A 19,681-nucleotide genomic window follows, 5' to 3' on the forward strand; every position below is an offset into this window, starting at 1 on the left:
AGGCCCAAGATCTATTTTCTTCCATAAGGTTTTTCACACCAATCTATACAATGATCTAACTATAAAGTTGACTCTGCTTTGAGAAGGGCTGGGCCAGACAACCTCCAGAGATCCTTCCTCCTTCGTTATTCTGTGACTATATAGAGTAATCCATCCTTTACAGTTATTCACTCCAAATGACAAATCACAGCTTGACCTCACTTACAAACTCCTAAGTGCTTTTCCAATCTATACCAACAAATGGCCATTCTCAAATATATAGTACTTCACTGCACCAGCTGTGCTACACACCAGAGGTTTTCTCCAGGCATTGTTTTAAATAGCAGAATCTGAACCCGAGCTTGCTTGAAGAGCAGAGCAATGGTAAGAATAGCACTGATAAGAATTTCAAATTTATTTCAAACTAGCTACTCACAGAGTCACTGAAGAAGTTTATACTCCCTCACTAACAGAAACTTTAACCCAAAGTCTAGTAGGGCTTCATTTCCCTACCTTATTTCTATCAAACTTACAGCTGATGCTCTCTTTGTCAACTGTCTCTGTTAACATCCTAGAGAATAAACAAACCCATGTGACCTACAAAGAGGCAACTTTCATGCTCCATAATCAGTTTAAAAACTCCCTGAGATATTGCAGAGTTATTTGTCCAACTCTGAAAGGAATTTCCAAAACTTGGAATATAATGTTATTTAACAAATATTAAATCTAAACTATACAGTAGAATTTTATGAATTAAGATGTAAATGTACATACATACGCCAGGTACATGATGAGTAAATCTAAGTATCATCATTCACCTAACAAAGCCTAAAGAATATGTCTCCATAGCAACTCGTAGTTGCCAACTGTTGCAGTCATCTCCAACCATGCAAGAAAATAGTTAATTAGAAAGTAAGACTTACGTTCTTGAAAAATAACTTGAAAAATCAAAAGTAGGAGAGTAATGACTTCTGCATCTTATGCAAGTGGTCTCCCAGACTAATCTTAAAAGCCCAAGTAATATATTTAAAAGTAAAAATACACAGGTGGAGGTGCTCATCATGCTTCAGAAAAATTTGGAACTGCTATCTCAGACCAGTTTTCACTGGATCCAATCCCAGGAGTGATTTGCAAGAAAACAAACTACATGTACGTACGTACATATGACGAGGGGGTTTCAAAAAATGTCATCTACCAGCACATAGAAATATGTACTACTTGACAGCTTACAAGCAATAAAATTCTTACCGTGTAACATACCACTGACAAGGTTACCACTCACATCAAAGCTGAGACTTTCAAAGCAACCTCATATATCCAAGATGCTCACTTGACAAAATTCCTTACACATTTTAAAAACTTAACGCAAATTTATATCCTTTAAGAAATGTATCTTCTGGGTCTTGCAGTTTAACACATGAGAAAATACACAGTGTATGAGACGCAAAAAGAAATCAACAGATCTGTAAAGAAAAATTGTTTAAACTCTTGATTTCTACACATTTAAGCTTGTGCCCTCAGAACTCAGAAGCGCTTTGCCTCAACAAGGACCATGACAGAAGCAAAGCAGGGGCAGAGAGATGAGAAAACATGCTGATCTGGCATGTAAAAAACATCCCATATTTCCCACAGCCAAATGGGAAAAAGATACTATACAGATCAAAGAGAAGCCACAAAATTTAGCTTGTTTGGAGTAGCATAAAAACAGCAACCATGACAGGCCCCATCAACTCTTTCTCAGAGATACCAGTTGTTACAAGCATTTAAGTAATAGTTCTTCTGAAGCAGAAGCAAACAGACAGTGCGGGGAGTGTCTGGTTTTTCAGTTTTCACTTTTTTTTTTTTTTTTTTTTTTTGTGCCCAGGAAAAAAGAAAAATCTGCAAAAATAGCATGTTTTTTTTTTTTTTTTTTTTTTCAGTCTTCTTTTCTTAAGATGCTATTTTCAACTGGCAATTTTTTTTTTTTCAGCTGCAATTTTTGACCAGGACTCTCATTTCTTAAAAAGTCTTCCACCTATGCTTTAAGAAGCAATCACATCCTTGAGGAAGATGTAAGAATTTTTTAGCTACTGCATTAGAGCAAATGCCAACTAAATAGCAGAAGTCATATGAAGTCTGCAGGCAAATGCACATATGGATCCTAAATGTATCTACAAACCAAATCCTGCCATTTGACTAGAAATCATTAGAAGTGAAATGACTTTCAGATTTCCTCAGAAATTTGACATAAATTATTTGGGGATACCATGTACAGAGTTGCGAAGCAAGCACAGTTCTCACCTCACATGTTACCTTCAGCTTCCAATTTTGTTTGGACCAGGATCATAAAGAACAGAAATCAAAAACAAAAGTGATTCTTTTTTCATGAAACATTTTGTGCCCCTTCTTTCCATGCGCTAATAAAAATTAAGATGGCTGTCTGCACTGCAGACTGACTGATCCTACCAGGAAAAACTCTCAAGGAGAAGGAACTTTAAGGGCATCCAACAACAATCACAACTATGCTTGCAGCCAAGACTCTCCCAACCAGCCATATTTCACTCTTTCTTGCATTCTGAAGATCTACCAGATAGATCCAGGGAAAAAGCATGCTTTAGCAAGGACTTAACAAAATAAGGTGTGAATAAAACTGAAAAAAGTTTTACTGAGCACAAGGACTGGAGCACAAGTCCTCACTTTGCAGCATCAAGCCATTAAAATTCTTGACAGCAGCACACGTTCCTGGCTTGCCAATGGCCCACTTTCATGCAGCCTATTTTTGCTCAGAAAAACTTCTGAAAATCCTGAATATTAAACCTTTCTTCAAGCTATAATGATCATGGAGATTAGCTCTGATCAGCAGTTTTAGGCCATATGTAAATTTGATATCCCTAGGCATAGTAGCAAACCATGAAATACCCTTCTTTTTCCTTTGGCTGGCAGTAATAAGACGACTGCTCCACAGCCCCTCATTAATATTGGTCCACACCACCTACTTAGCATTCAACAGGTCGTAATTCCTAGACCTTGTCAGGGACTAGCCTACAGCTAAGGTACACCAGATTTGCAAGAGAAAACATAATTTAAGCCCTGAAATCAGCTACAACAACAACAAAAGCCTTTTACCTCATTCTGTTTCTCTTAATCCTTTCCCTCCCCCCCCCCCCCCAATGTTTTCCAGTTCTTTGGCTGCTGCAGTCCAAGTAAATTTATTACTATTTAAGTATGCTCACCCTCACCATTCTCACAGCCATGCTTATGAAAATGACAAAATTCAAAAGCCAGGGGAGACATTTTTTCTCTACTGTAGCCCACATGGTTTAAAACCCCACAACAGGCCAAACGAATACAAAAAAAAAAAAATACTATTCATGACAAAATATAACACAACTTTTTATGCAATATTATATTTAATAGAGGCATGGTAGGAATGAATGAACTTTTTCCCTGTTACAGCCCATGCATAAGCACAGCATCTGTCTGTGGGTGAGGCCTGAGAAAACAATCACAGCCTTTGTCAGGAAACTTGATTTATTTTCATTTAGGAAAAAGATATTTACAGTCAATAAACCACACAGAACAAAGGTTTCTTGGCAAACAGTTTCCCACATTACAGTGCATGGCAGAAGGTGGTATAACAAGCAGCTCTGAACGCCTCTGTGCAGGGGCTTTTTGAAATGGCATGGACTTCCTTATTCATGCTATTTGGAAGGGTATGCTGCTAATACTGTAATTGCTGTTTTAATCTATATAGGAATTGATGAAAGCATTCTAAATCTTGATGCCCTTCCACTGCACTTACAAGTTATAAGTAGCTACTTGTAAATAAACTGATAGTCAAATTGTAAGCTAGAAACCATTAGGAGTGGAAAACTAAAAGTTTTGGTTACTTCCAAAAGGATTATTCAGTTTGAAGAAAAAAAAAAAAAAAAGAAAAAAAAGAAAAAAAAGTGTTAAAACTTTATTCAATTGCAATGAAGCCTGAAGCTCACAATTTCAACCTTCACTTCTTGGATACAGCTGTAGTAATGAGAAAATAAGAGCCCAAAGGATGGATAAACTACATTATCTTAACTAGCAAAGGCAAGCCTTCAAAATATGAAATTGGAAAGGAAAAGCTATACTATTAACGTTTTTGCCCTGGCTAAAAAAAATAGATCAATTTTCAACTCTTCAGTTCTTATTTAGTAAGCCTGCAGCACATACTAAACCTGTTGAAAGTGTAACCTCCCAGAATTAAACTGCCAAATAAATATGATCACAAGCAGCCCAAAAGGTAAGCCTATCTTTTTGTCTTATGATTTTGAGTATTGTAGATTTTTATTAACAGGAACTATGATATAGTTAAGCTTAAAAATCAAGAAGGCAAAGCTGTTTAAATTAAAAAACAAGAGTTTGCAAAGTAATGTTTGCAAGCGTGTCCAAACAGTAATATATGCAATTTCACGTTACATTACTCTGTCTGCTAAAACATGCTGATGTGCTTCTGTTGCTTTTGTTTTCCATAGCTATGGTCTCCCTGCTGCAGTTGGATGCTGAGCTCCTATGCCAAGTCCTATTCTCAGATGTGGGGACCTCTTGTTCCATCACCTTAAGAAAGTCGCTATAACAAGAACAGTACCACCTGTTGCAACTTTTTTTTAACTCCATCATAAACTTCATTTGCTGAACTTTTTTTTTTTTTTTTTTTTTTTTCTCCCTTATATGACTACTCCTTCAAAATATGACCACTCTTAAGTTACCAGAAATTCTCATAGTGACTTTGGGGGTATTCAGCTTTCTATGCAATAAGATTTGGATGAACAGTCCTCAACGTTATTTGACTACTGCAGGATTTGACAAATGAAAATCTTAAACTGCTTTTATTTAGGTGCTGCTACTAATGTTACGACACCTGAGTATAACACAGATCCTGGTCACCAAGTAGCTGGATATCATTTTTCCTCAGTTTAAGGAGTTGATCTTCAGTCTCTTAGTGTAAGAATCCAAAGCAAGTTCAATTCAAACAGATCAGCAGGATGTTTCCCTGTCTTGTTCTCCCTGGCTGCATTCCAGGGCTCTCAAAACCAGCCCAATCCTGCAAACGTTTACAATTCTTCTGAGTGTAGCACTTACATAGCCTGTGGGAGTAAGAACCTAATCTTGCATATAGAAAGGAACTGTATATTGTTTAATAGTTTGATTTGCTATTATATGCTATTGCATAAGTTTTATTTTAGTATCATGCAACTGCTGTGATTGCACTTTTATAATTGGTACTGTACCCCAAAGGAGAACTTTTTGAAAAGTAAGTGCTACCTAGGTGCTGAATCAGAGAATTTACTACAAGAGCTTTGGGTAGCAATGCTTAAGTTATGAAGCTTCCTAGAAAGGGTTCTGCAGGTGCTATACAATTCAGACTACAAGATCAATGACGTTAATTAATGGTTCATGCAACATAATATGAAATAAAAGGAAGGTAACTGAATTTAATTTCTGAAGAAAAGTCCTGGGCAGAATCCAACTCAGACACTGTCGCCCTTCTGAAATTTGTGTATATTTTATTAACAGATTCAGGCTTACATTATTGCCATATTCTGAATCAAACAAAGGTGTGGTAATGTAGCAAAAATTATTTTTGCCATGCTAAATAGATACGATTGAAAACTTCTTCACCAAAACTCTGGTATTTTTAGTACACTGTTTCGTAGTAATAAGAAGCCAGCATCAATTTAATTGACATTCCTACACCCATTGATTTAACAATACCAGATTTCAGCAGACAGAAAAAATTGTCATTTGACAGAACACGAAGAGATCTTTCATTAGCACTCCCTTTAACCTAAATGTCTCAGATGCCTCCCAAACTTCTCAGATACACCGCAGTAGCACAGCACTGATGGCAAGAAATGACAGATAAAGAATATTCAAATGACTACATCTTCAAAATTAGAAACTGTTTTAAAGGAAGAGACCATTTCTATAATTGCTGACGTAAAAGAGAATGTTTATTCAAAAGAATGTTATTTAAACAAGTGTCATGGAATTTTGATTGTAAAAACATACTGAGACACTCACAATGGTTTCAACTCCCAGAGGAGTTGTTTAGCACCACAGATGATAGATTATAGCTTTGAACAACTGATTAGTGTATTTTCATTTGAGAAAATTAAAACAGGTTTGACAAACTGAATTTGCAGGGTTGGTTGTTTTTTTTTTTTTTTTTGTTGTTGTTGTTTTTTTGCTTTTGTCCTTGTCCCACATCAACACACCTTCCACATACCCCCCAGCCAGGGGAAGTATATCTTACCTCCCTCTGCAAGATCAAGTGTAATCTGGCCTATTAAGCCCTAAACCAGTGAGGCCAAGAAATACTGTTGGTGTGTGTACTTAATTAAAATTTTTATCCCTGCTGAAAAGAACTTGAAAGGTGATTTGTGTCCTGAGCTAAAAGGGAGCTGATATCTGTTCCTGAAAATTGTTTGGAAAGTAGGTGCTAAACCCTGCTGTACTGACACGACCAGTTGACTATTGTAACAATTGTGCGTCCCATCTTCTGAGTTATTTACTAGGATGGGGTACACACTTCCAGGTAATAAACTTCCATATTAGGAAAGGAATTAATTTTGGAACAAGACTGTAACAAAGAAAAACTTAGCAGCAGGTCTACCTAAACCAGAGCTGGTTAGGTAGTTAGTGTCTTCAGGAAGAAACAGGTATATCGGAACATTGCCACGTAAGTTAATGGATGTGAAGACCATGTGAACTATTCCACAGTTTTCAATTTTCTTACACCATGACTTGATTTATAGTATTATAGAGATATAACGGTAGTAAGAATCAAAACAAATGCTCTTAGCATTTTTGCTCTTAACAAACGTGAAGAAAACTTATTAGAGCTATTCTTGTACTGAAACACTTAGCTTTGTTGCTATGCTGTTACTACTGAGACATTTTGAAAGACTGGGTCAATTCTCCAGAATTTGTATATAAAGAAAATCAGAAAAACAATTCATAGTGTTAAAAGTCAACCATGTGAAATTGTTCCACTGACATTTTCTTATCAATTGCTTTGAGATGATTATAAAGTTGAATTAATTTAGACGCATTTATGCAATTTTCTTCAAGAACTTGAATACTTTTGCTTTTATCGTAATTGCAGAACAGAGCCAAATTTCAAACTCTCAAAAGATTTTTTTTTCAAATAGACCATCATCTGTTATCCCAGTAACTCATAATTACGAAATAGACATAATATATAAACAGTGGCTTCAAAAGTTTTATTTCTGGCATCTGATCAATAGAAGAAATCTTAGTGTGGTAGAGTTTTGAAACTTCATTTGTAGCAACTATGAAGGCAACTTTTTTTTTTTTTTTTTTTTTTTTTTTAAGCATAAGTGCTCCTGAAAACCATTTGTAATCCATTGGTGAATACAGTCTAAATTATAACGTGTCCCTGTGTCCCTTCCATCCAACTGGTTCAAACTTGAAGTGAATATACTTAGGTTATGTACCTAGCTATGAGACAGCTTCAGAGTAATTCTCTGTGTTTTGGTCTTGCAGAAGTTAGTGCTTCTTAAAATGTCAGATGAAATTAAAACTCAAGTTCTTGATTGAAAAGTGATTCTTAAAAATATGTTTGTTTTCCCCCCACCGTCTAGATTTAGAGTTTTATAAAATAGTCTAACTTATATCTATGTAAAAACTGTAAGATATCCTTCTGATAACAATTGCAATAATGATTATCATGTTTTACTGCTGTATGTTTGAATCACAACACTGATGAGCTACATTGGGTATTCCAAAAATCATTGCCTTGGATATGTAACATTTTCTCAGATCCATATTTAAAATATATTTATCTTCACTACTCCGAGACTTCACCTTCAATCTATCACACTTGTGTATGATTTTAACTCACTCATGTGCTCTTTGCTTATCTTATACTGACATGATTTTTTTTTTTTTGATTTTTTTTTTAAGAAAGCCAATCATAATCTTTTCAACCTTGCCAAAACATTCTCAGGGAACAAAAACATTATTTTAAAACACATGTATTATCTTACTAAATTTCAAGCAATTTAGTGGTGCTTACTAACAGTACCAGATTTCTAATAATAAATGTGTTTTCCCATCTTTTTTCTTTTTTTTTTTTTTTTTGAAAGTTGGGTGATATACCTAAGACAAGATAACTATTTTGAATATTTCTATGAAGAAAAATAACAGTGTAAAATCATGATTTTTTGTGTACTTTATACTGTCCAATCACTCTTACTAAAGTTGTTTTTCATGTATCACAATTGTCTGTACTACTGTACAACTGTCCTTTGACCTCTTGGGAATACAGACTACAGACTGCAATTTAAACCCCAAGGGGGCATGAAATTAAGGGAGAAACATGGAAGAAATAAATAAAAAAAAAAAAAAAAAGAGGTTAAAACAAAACAAAACAAAAGTTTAAAATATAGGGAAGCTCTCTCCTCTCTCTTTTAAAGACATGATCTGTTAGTAGCTTTCAAATAATACTGGGAAAAATATAATCAAATTAACCTGCAAGGCAATAAATAATCCTGCAATTTAATGTTTTCTATTCAGCTACGTGACTTTTTCACAATAAAGGTGGCATAGATCTGTCTATTGGCTGCTCCTGGCATTGTATACTAAGGCAATCAAACCCTGCCTGCACTGACAATTTACAGGCCTTTTTCCATTCAGCACTTGGAGTAGTGGCCACACCATGGCATTACTGTCAAAGGAAATGATGCCCCATTGTTATAAAACCTGGTAACACAACTCCAGGATTTACATCCAGCTGTGTGAGAGGACAGGGAAGTGGGAGTAGGGTTTCAGCTACCGTATCTACTGCCATCAGTCTCCAAATCATATAACAATTTTATGGCACATGATTGCAAGCTGCGAAGATTTAACACCCTTTTCACACACCTCAAAGGGCTTGAACAAAATACAGCAGTGTGGCCACTGACAGTCCGCTAACTTAAAGCACAACTCACCACATCGCCTGCAGGGCTGCTGGCCTGCAAATAGATGATGGGCAATATCCAAAAATGGTGCTTTAGGACTGTATCTACACAAACTGAGGTTTTATACCACTAGTAAAGCCTATCAAGAGAGCTGTGGCATCATTCTGCTCTCCAGTATGCCACAGAGCTGTGTATTTTTTTAATTATTATTATTTTTTTTTTTCAGATATATTTTCCTGGCAGTACAGTACCTTTCAGTTAGTCAATTCTAAGGATAAGGTCATCTCAAGTGCCCAAGCTGCTTAAACCTTTCAAACCCACCCTTTCCTTTTCTGAGAGTTATACATTAGCAGATGCAAGAGCAAGGGGAAACTTTACTAATGCATAAATTTCCCTTTGCAAAGAATTACAAATTGAATTACACTAATACACTTGAGACCTAGTTTTTCAGTAACCAGAAAGGACTCCAGCACTTAAAAAAAAAAAAGTTATTTCAGAAACATGCTTATTTTTATTCAACGAACCTAGGCTATAACACAAAAAGAGCCGAGCCAGCTAACCATCTTCGCTTTCATTGTTATGTGCCTGCCAGTATATTACAGAGGATATTTTACTATGTGAAGTGTCCAATGTAAAGAGACCATAATGCGTTTATAACCTTTAGCATCAGTCACTAATGCTGATCTGGCTGTATGGCTGTAAGAGTAATTTTTGGTATATCATCGCATAACTAGAGGAAAGGTTTCACCAAAGTTACTTTAGCAGGAGAAGCAGTGAGCAAATCAGTTGTGCATAAAAATAAGAAGTCAAAGGGAACTTTCTGTCTGGGGCTGAAGGGGAGTGGCTTGTTTCTGGTCCTTACAAACAATGGCAGCCACTGTGGCTTGCGCAGCCAAGGTGATCTGGAGCCTTTTCTGACTCTCACCTATTTCTGCCAGAAAACAAAAATAATTGAACCCTGGAGTGAACTGCAGACTCCTGCTTCCAGACGCTCACACCAGACACTCAGTTCGAGTGAACTGCTAATTGCTACACTTGAGATTATTTAAATTTACTCAGAAGGTGCTGGTTTAACCACACTGGCACTGCTGGGCAACCTGTTAATGACTGGATAATACTTCAATGGGTTGATCCTCTCAAGTTCCTCCAAAAACACACAGGGGTGTTAGTTTAGATGTACATCCTTCTCTGCTACAGTACAACTACATGTTATTTATAGATACAGAACATCTTTTGTTTTCTTTGTATATAGACATTTTTATACATAGACAATAACTAGAATACCAGGATCCCTAAGCTAAGTCTAACTACTTCATGTCCATTATATTTACAGGCTAGATTACAAAAAGCTTCACAGACACCAGTACATATTTATTGAAAGGCAAATGATTAATCCTAAGAAAAGATTGCTAGTTTGTGGTTAAAATTTAAAGTATGCATAAAACTACCCACATTGGTACACAGAACATACAATCCTTTTTAATATACTTTTCTCATAATCATCTACTGAGGGAGATGGGATGCTAGGCTTTAGATGTAACTCAGCATAGCAGTTTGTATCTCTAAAGATAGATTTTTCTATATTCTGTTTCCTTTAAATCAGAGGCTTCCTAGGCCAGAATCTAATTAAATACCATAATACAGAATAACTAAGCCATTTAGGAAGTTTTTCACCCTGGATAAATCAAATTCCTTGAACCAATTTATACTTTTGTTTTCTACAACAGCTCATAGTAATAAGTTTCATAATTAACTGTGTGACATTTCAAACCTCCACTAAAATCAAAGTATTTCTGCAAGAGACATTGCTCTGAATCAAAAAAGCTCAAGTTCAAGTATTTAACTTGGAGATAGTTTTGAGGTGGATTTTACTGAGACATTCCAGCTTTGCAGCTCAGATCTATACATACTTCTAAATTCTCTACTGCTGATTTTAACAAAACTATGAATATTTTAAAATGAAATAATGATCTCGGACATTATATACCTTAAGCAGCTAGCAGGCAGAAAATGAGATTGAATTGATAGGTCTTCAGAACCTGTTAAAGCACCACCCATAAGTGGGGTTGCAATGTACACTCACGTTTGCAGCAGTTCTGTTAATCAGAGGCAAAGCCAAAGTGGCTCAAAGACAAGCTTTTTTTTTTCCTCTCTCAAGAATAGGTACCACTGAACCATTTTTTAGCTCTGGGTTACACACAGGATGTAAAGCTAAACCATACCTTTACAAGCTTTTCCCCAGTATTTTCTTCTTGTAAATGAACAAATGGAAAAAAAACAAAACAAAACAAAAACAAAAACACCTTCTTTTATTTACCTTAGGTGGAAAAAAAAAAAAAAAGTAACTTGGATCAAGCCAGTACAATAAATACACAGTGAGATAAGTACTTTCTTCAGGGCTAGCAGATCATGCCCACCCTGTTGAGACCAAGACATGGTCTAGTAGGCATGCTATTAAAGATTTAATTTATGGTATGGTGAGATTCCTATAAATAAAAATCACAACAAAAATCACAACAAAGAGCCAATAATAGTTTCTATTCTAGTACCAAAATGCATCAGTATTGCCATACCATACAAAGTAGTTCTACAAGGAATATATACAAGCCTCCATCACACAAAAGTTAAATGTATGTTTGATATTTGCCTTGGTAAGCACGGTAGAATTTTTTGTAGCTGCATACCCTAAAGAGTTTATTACAATCCCTCATATCAAAAGAAATACCAATAAGTGATTGCAATTATTTGATTCTCCTTATACATTGTAAGCACTAAACCATTTTTGCTGTGTCTTGAACTCACTTTTTCACTGTTTTAAGATCATCATTAGTGTCGGCAGTACTTCAAGTACATGCTTTTACTTAGAACTACACTTCGAGATGTATCAAAATGTGGCTCTTTCCTTTGATTACATTTCCTGCAATTCTTATTCAAACATTCTATATTTTACTCTCATTATGGTCATGAACTCTATCTTCACTCAAACTGCTTTTCAAGTATTTGCTCCTGAATACTCTGCTGTGGAAAGCATTTTGTTTGGCAAAATAGTTTTACACAGTATGTTTGCATTCCTTTAAATCAATTGCAGATTTTCTGTGTGCAACTCTCCAAACCTTTGAAAATCTCCCTGTCATACTTTGAGTAAAATTCAAAGTGCAAATCATCAGCACAATACATATATACAATCCATTCTTCTTCAGATTTACAACATCAAATGATGCTTAGTTCTTATTTAAAGAGGTGTTGATATTTACACTGTTTTTGTTTTTATGCTATTTAAGTTTTTATATCCTGAACTACCCCTCCAAATTCATCTTCCAGAAAGAGCATCATCTTTATTTTCGAAATGGTTGCAATGTGTATAAAACCACACAAATAAGTGTATGCATATGCACAATTTGGTAACTTATTCTGACAAAAATGATTGAAGTAAGAAGAAATACCATCTTACCGTAATGCAGATGGAATCAGAAGACACTGGAGAACTTCAGATGTTACTTAAGACAAAAAGACTTTTTTGCTTTACTATTCTCTTCTGATGGCTCTTTGTGAAAGTTCTTAAAAACACCCCTGTGGGTTTCCCCCCAATATTACTGAATTTACACATCACAAGAAAGAAGTGGTCCTGGAGAGCTCACCAAATTCAACGCAATTTGTCATTTTAAAGCTTTGGTAACCTTACCTCATAAATCAGAAGGCATATCAAGGAATTAAAAACCACAGGCCAGAAAAGACTACTGCATCTGCAATGTATCGAGGATGACTACTGGCACATAAGAGACAAAGGAAGAGGTTTTATGTTATATATCCTTACCATTTTGCTAAGCCAGACTTCCTGGAGTTTACTTTTCCTGGTATCTTTTGATTCTCATCTATTATATCCAATCTCATTTTCATTCATAAGTGTACTAAACTGCTAGTTAGTTGAATTATCAAAAGAATATACTAGCAGGTTGCTCTCAATAAGAAGCCACCATCTTAAGAACCAGTTTTTATTTATCCAAATCATAGCCATGTCCTATTAAAAGCCCACAGCTGTCAACAGTACTTAGTATTACAGACCCTTCCTCATGCTTTATCAATTTTTACAAATAATTATTTTGTGATAATGAACATCCCTCTAGGCTACTATTCTTAGTTCCTTCTGTTTGCCTCTTTGAAGGTTTTTAAACATTCCTTTATTTCCAGCAATTATTTGTAGACATCTATCAGTCCTGCTTTGGGGCTCTTCAGCTGAAATGCAATGTATTCAGGCTATTGTTCATTGCTGAAAACTTTTTTTTTTTTAAATGCAATTCTTGAGCAATTTTTCCAACCACTTCAGTTAAGATTTTACCCTGTTGGGCTTGCAGCATATTGTTACAAGTCACATGATGTCAAATGTGTTTAAAATAATTTCTGCTAAATGCCTCTAGCAAGTGAAATGAGATGGCTGCCATGTTCATTTAACCAGCTTTCTCTTTTCATTCTTTAAGGAGTGAGACATACCCAAATGCTTCTGCTTATATAATCCATAAAATAAGTCATTCATTAATGCACTGAATCTGCAGTAGGGCACAGACCCTAGAGTTGGCAGCTTGATAGACCAGAGATCAATAGGAAATAAACTGGGTCATAACTTAGAAAACAAAAAGGTGAGAAATCAGCAGTACAGTTACCACAAAACCCATTACAGTCAGTAAAAAACACACCATAGTTGTCAATGATTCAGGCTCATCTATTATTTCCCTGATGCAATAGATGCTGAATTCAGTACCCTGTTTGAAATTAGAGAATACAGTAACCAACAGAAGTAAAAATAAAATAAAAATAAAAGCCTATTTCTCTAGTAGATTTTTTTTTTTTTTTCACCTAAAAAATACATAGCCATCAACTTCGTTGTTTGTTCAGGAAAAGGATACCTTAAAAATCTAAAACTATCTTTAGTAAATTTAAACATATATTTGAGTGTACATTTGTTAGAGTGTGACTAAGGTACTTTCAGGAATTTCACAGTTTTCCATGAAAACCAATTACCCATAACTACCTATATCATGGAATCACTCCATGAAAATATATCAATAAATATATTACTATATCAGCTACCATTCAAATACGTTAATCAGAAAATAAGTTATAAGTTATGGCAAGCCCTAGCTTGATTTTTTTTTTTTTTTAAGTGTAATGAATATAATATTTTGTATTCTCTATGCCCAGGCATTTGCATCTGCCATAAAGTGATGCCATACATATCCTAACTAACAAAATAACCAGTGGTGATTACTGTCAGTTCAAAAAATCACACAAACAAAAGGTGAATCAAAACAATGAGCGAGTCCAGAGAAGAGCGACGAAGCTGGTGAGGGGTCTGGAGAACAAGTCCTACGAGGAGCGGCTGAGGGAGCTGGGCTTGTTCAGCCTGGAGAAAAGGAGGCTCAGGGGCGACCTTATTGCTCTCTACCTTAAAGGAGGCTGTAGCGAGGTGGGGGTTGGTCTGTTCTTCCACATGCCTGGTGACAGGACGAGGGAGAATGGGCTAAAGTTGTTCCACAGGAGGTTTAGGTTGGATATTAGGAAATACCTCTTTACCGAAAGGGTTGTTAGGCATTGGAATGGTCTGCCCAGGGAAGTGGTTGAGTCACCATCCCTGGAGGTCTTTAAAAGACGTTTAGATGTAGAGCTTAGTGATATGGTTTAGTGGAGGACTGGTTAGTGTTATGTCAGAGGTTGGACTAGGTGATCTTGAGGTCTCTTCCAACCTAGAAATTCTGTGATTCTGTGAAAAGCACGGCCTTAGCAACACAGATAACATCTTAAAACACCACCAAAACACATCTGCACTGGGACAATACACAAAATTCATTTAATTTATGAATAATTAAAAAAAAAATACATACTGTTTCCATGCGTTCTTGTGATTTTTCTACTTGTAACTAGTTTCAGTGGCAACAAAAAAGAAGATTCTTAAAAGGGGCATAGCACAATATTTCACTGTTCTCCCGTAAATTTAACTTAGAGAATTTTAAGCTTGTAAAAGATAATGTATGATTTTTTAGAAAAATTGAGACAATCATCACTTTAGCATTACTATTGATATAGTGATCACTGCAAAAGCAAGTTTGTGTCTTTCCATAATTAAGGAACTAAACTTTCAAATAACTAAGGAGAAATGGTATTTCAGGAAACAAAAAGATAGAACATATCTTAGAGCAACATGAAGGAAGTCCAACATAAAGCTTAATTTGAATATTAAAATGAAGATTTATGAATTTAAATTTCCAATACTCTCTCCAAAATTAATTTATTAGTAGTTCTCCAATATTTCCAATAAATATTTCCAGTGAGTGATAAACAACGTACATGTTTAAATTTAATAAAATTAAAATACATGGAAATAAATATATGGAAAGCCACTAGAAAATTCCAGGGTTTGTGAATGCTAAAATTATGGCCCCACAAGAAAACACACAGGAACCCAGCAATGAATGACTTAAAGCAAAATAATCCCTAAATCCCATCTGAATCCCTTACCAAGGCATCAAAATCTTTCAGACAAGTTTCACAGCATGTATCTTTGCCTATATAATTACATATCTCTAATCACTGAATTATTGGAACCCATGGACACTTACTTGACCCAGTGATCTTAAATACAGAACCAAGATACTTATGTATATTAGTGATTTTTCAGTAAAAAAAACAAAACAACAACAACAAAAAAACACTTTTCAATTAATGGGTTTGATTTATAGCTGGAATGAAGATGCCTGTGATAGGAATTCAGGTTATATATAGTACACAAACCCTTTCTTTTAAAAGTTTCAGAGAAGAAACACAACAATACAATATTAATACAATAAGAAGGAATCAAGAATCATACATGCAAACGCATGAACATAAAGGTTTCTATCAAGCTGTGCAGTGGAACTATTGATTGGGAGCAGCACAACAGCAGAACCTGATGAATAAATTTAAGATACATGCCATAAAGTTTGGAGAAGTATGGAAAACAGATGTAAACAACGTAAAATTGTTGTTGAGCAGACGCCATAGCTTTGTGTACAGAGCTATGACAGATTCTTGCTGACATTGATTACACAGGTTCATTTTTGCACAAAATAATTTTACAAATATTGGTATTCCTGACACACACAAAAAAATGAGCTTATGAAGTTTAACAGGATGAATACCTGGGGGAAAGAGGGAGAGGATAACAAAAAAAGATGAAGTTGAGCAAAATTATTTAAACTTTGATTAACTGGTAAGACAATGATGATGTCAAATGTTACATGGACAAATATCAAGAAGAAGCAAGAGAAAATGGATTATGGAATTAAAGAATTCAGTGGTAGTTGGACTGAGGAACACACATACTGAATTAGAAGCAGAAATTTCAATAAAAGGAAAAAAAAAAAAAGCAAGAATTGTTGATGAGCAAAAACAGAACTGCCAATTAAAAAAAAAAATCCTTAGCAGTGAAAAGAAGTTTTGTATATAGGTTGAGGAAAGAAAGAACATCCAGCATATACCAAACAAATATTGTCCCATAGCCTGGAATTAAATCACAGCTAAATATTACACAACATATTGTCTGTGAAGCGTGCCTAGCACATACGAGGACTAAGCTTCTGCTTTGATGCAGAGAAATGAGACTACTGGAAGGGTTGCAGAAGCACACAGCTCATACATTAGAGGCTTAAACACTGCAGAGTTTGAGCTGTTTCACATCATTTTCTGTTGCTGAAATGCTGGATTTGGGAGCATTGAATTTAGTAGAACTACACCACCTGCATCAGTGGTCTAGGAATGTTTATTTAAGTAGGTATAACAAAAAGAAGCTGTAGTATGAATGAGAAAATAAAGTAGTGTTCCATACTATTGGATGATTTATGCTTAGAAATTTCAGAGAAAATTGATAGTAATGTATCCTAAGTTTATGGTGAAACTAGTTACAACACAAGGAGAATGGAAGTAGAACAGTGTAAGGAAGTTTTTTTTGAATTCTTAGTAAGCAATCAATATCTGAAGTAAATCAAGAATGTGATAGAGAACTACAGTAGGAAAGAGATAATGTTCCAAATGGCAGCCATAATTATAAAATATGAAGCATGTTCCTTGCTTGAATGAAGAAATAGTCTAAGTTGCCTTGTTGGTTTGTTGTGTACTTGTCACAACGAAAGTAAACTTTATATGAAACGTGATTTTTTTTTTTTGATCGCAGCTACAGTTGATCAAACAATAGCAATTATATGCAGAAATGCTAAACTCACTAAAAAGTCAACATGATTTCTAGGAACTGCATAAATAATAAAGTATGAACAAAGTATAACACCTAGTTCTAGTCCTATCAACATACAATACAAGGAATTGAAAGGGAATATCTATCCCCATTCAGAGTAAGCAAAGCACGTCACCACATTAAGCTTCCATGACTATTAAATATTCACAAAATTGTATGTATTTGAATCCAGATTTCATTTCAGTATGCCTATACAGATATATGACTGGCATGGACTTACCGGTAGGGGATCCCTCCATGACGTGACCAACATAAGGTCCTTCTTTGAACATTGGTCTGTTATCATTCTGATCAATAACGGAAATATCTAGGCGGACTGGCCCATCAATGACTTTTCCGCTTAAATCTGTGACCTCAACTTCCAGCTGTATAAAAAAAAAAAAAAAAAAGAAAAGAAAAAAGGAGGGAAGTTGTTCATTATCACAGTGAACAAAGAGTAAGAAAAAAAGCTCCCATCAGTACTGTGGTAACAGACCTTGCCAGGGTTACCACTTCCAGCCCATTCACTTGGACTAGGGTCACAGCAGGTTTTAAATCTAAGCAAATGACAGATGTACATTCACATCAGGATATCTTTTCATAGACTGAAAATACCATATTCCCTGAAGAATGAAATGGGTAGAGTGTAAAGAAAAAAGACTCCCAAATTTGATACTAATCATGGGAAGATTTGCTTATAATTTGTTCCTTTACTTTTCTCAACCACATTTAAAGAGTACAAGTATGGAACTATCATAGTATAATTGACATATCTTCTAATGCGCTGTTAAGAACTTTCTTTTTTTTTTTTTTTTTTTTTAAAGGCAAGAGTGCCTTAGTGCCTTGGACATTAAATACATTTTCTCAGTGATCATGGCATGAGGTATTATGTTAGATATTTTTGATAGTTCATTTTTTTTTTAATAAGGTATAAAAGGACAAAACATATGCAGTTTTATATAAACAGGTATATATGCACACACACCCCCTCACATCCTGGTGTACGAAAACATCTGCTGGGCAAAAAGCCACATATTTTTTTTTTACTTCCCAAAACCTGGAAAGCAAGATTAGATCATGCATATCTCAATCTTCTTTTGATGGAAAAAATCAGAATTAGTTACTAAAAACTTAGTCATTAGGGCAAACCATACTAAAACTTCTTATACATGATGACAAAAAGGGTCAGTTTAGATTGCAGCTGCATTCTATACTTGCAATTCTCTCTTCACCATGACATTGGTAAAAACACTAATAAGTGTATCAGAGAGACAGTTATCATTTGCACCCACTCTACCCATCCCTAAACCCAACTCTTCAATGGAGTTAAGCCAGCCAGAAAATGGACTTGGGCACAGATGTTAACATCATTTTCTTCTGTTCCCCCCTCCCCCCCCCGAGAAAGTGGTAGTAGCAGGGGCTGAAGTCTCTGAGCACTTTGTTTATTCTGCTTATTTATTTCTGTTTATTTATTTATTATAAGACATTGTCACGTCTTATATCTCTAAGTTATTTATAAATTGGTGATAAGTCCTACCAGGAATTAGGTCAGAATTCTAATTCCTTATAACAATGGATGTTTATCATCACATCTATGTCGTTTGTTACACTTATGAATTCTACTTTCATAGCTAAACTTGCAGGATATAAGTAGGAGTATTCATGTTGTAAGCAAGATGTCTCATTGCACTATTTGTAAGTAGTGTCACAGTCCATTTTAGCATCTACTTACTTTGCTCATCCTCATTTCTCAAGTAATTTCTCTTGCAAGCCTTTCCAAATGTTATTTTTTTACTAGATAAAAATGATATTTTTTACTAGATTTGTTGACTTAACAGCCAATAAATGCTCTGACATGAAGACAACTGACTCATGGCATCAGCACAGCTGAAGTGTTACAGGGGAACATGCCCCTTCACATTTGAGGCCTTGAAGAACATTGGACTCTGAAGCCAATGTAATAATTTTAGGATTGTGTATGATGTGAGGAGAACTAGAAAGGAAAAGGCAGTGTTACTTCTGAACTACATTAAAGCTAGATAAAACTTTAGATACAGTTATAAACTGCTGACAGAAAGATTTATCTAAGTAAATGTTGACTCATCAAAACTATGTTAATTGCTTTGGGGAATGAAAGAATAGAAATATTTCTCTGTGAAATTCCAGCAAATTCACTTTCAAATTCAAGATAACTTGCTCTTAATCTCTCTCTCAATATTAAGTAGATACATTGCTCACTGGACAGAACAAAGGCTTTCCTAGGTTTAAAATAACTACATCAGCTGCTTTCACAGAAATTGCAAGTGATCTAAAGCAAAGCTTGATCTAACATTTGTCTGTTTCCTTAACCTGTGGAAGTCTGTGGGAAGAGAATAGGAGACACAATAAATCTATTGCAGTTATTAATAAGTATCATTAAGTCCACTGGTTCTGAGTCCTCCTTGCCGAAACTATTCCAGTAACATGTCCACAGAAAGTGTTACATGTTGTCTGCTTCATTTTATTA

The 19,681-nt window shown here is 35.2% G+C and overlaps 1 protein-coding gene across 1 annotated transcript in view; it reads right to left on the reverse strand.

Annotated features, from left to right (window-relative positions):
• Nucleotides 1-19,681, reverse strand: part of CDH13 (cadherin 13) — a 481,427-nt gene that overhangs the window by 184,051 nt on the left and 277,695 nt on the right. The window contains exon 6 of the mRNA XM_084294592.1: nt 17,417-17,561. Within this exon, the coding sequence (XP_084150718.1) occupies nt 17,417-17,561 (145 nt within the window). The remainder of the gene's footprint in view (nt 1-17,416; nt 17,562-19,681) is intronic.

The sequence above is a fragment of the Netta rufina genome (assembly GCF_964035555.1).
Source record: "Netta rufina genome assembly, chromosome: 13".
Lineage (NCBI taxonomy): Eukaryota > Metazoa > Chordata > Aves > Anseriformes > Anatidae > Netta > Netta rufina.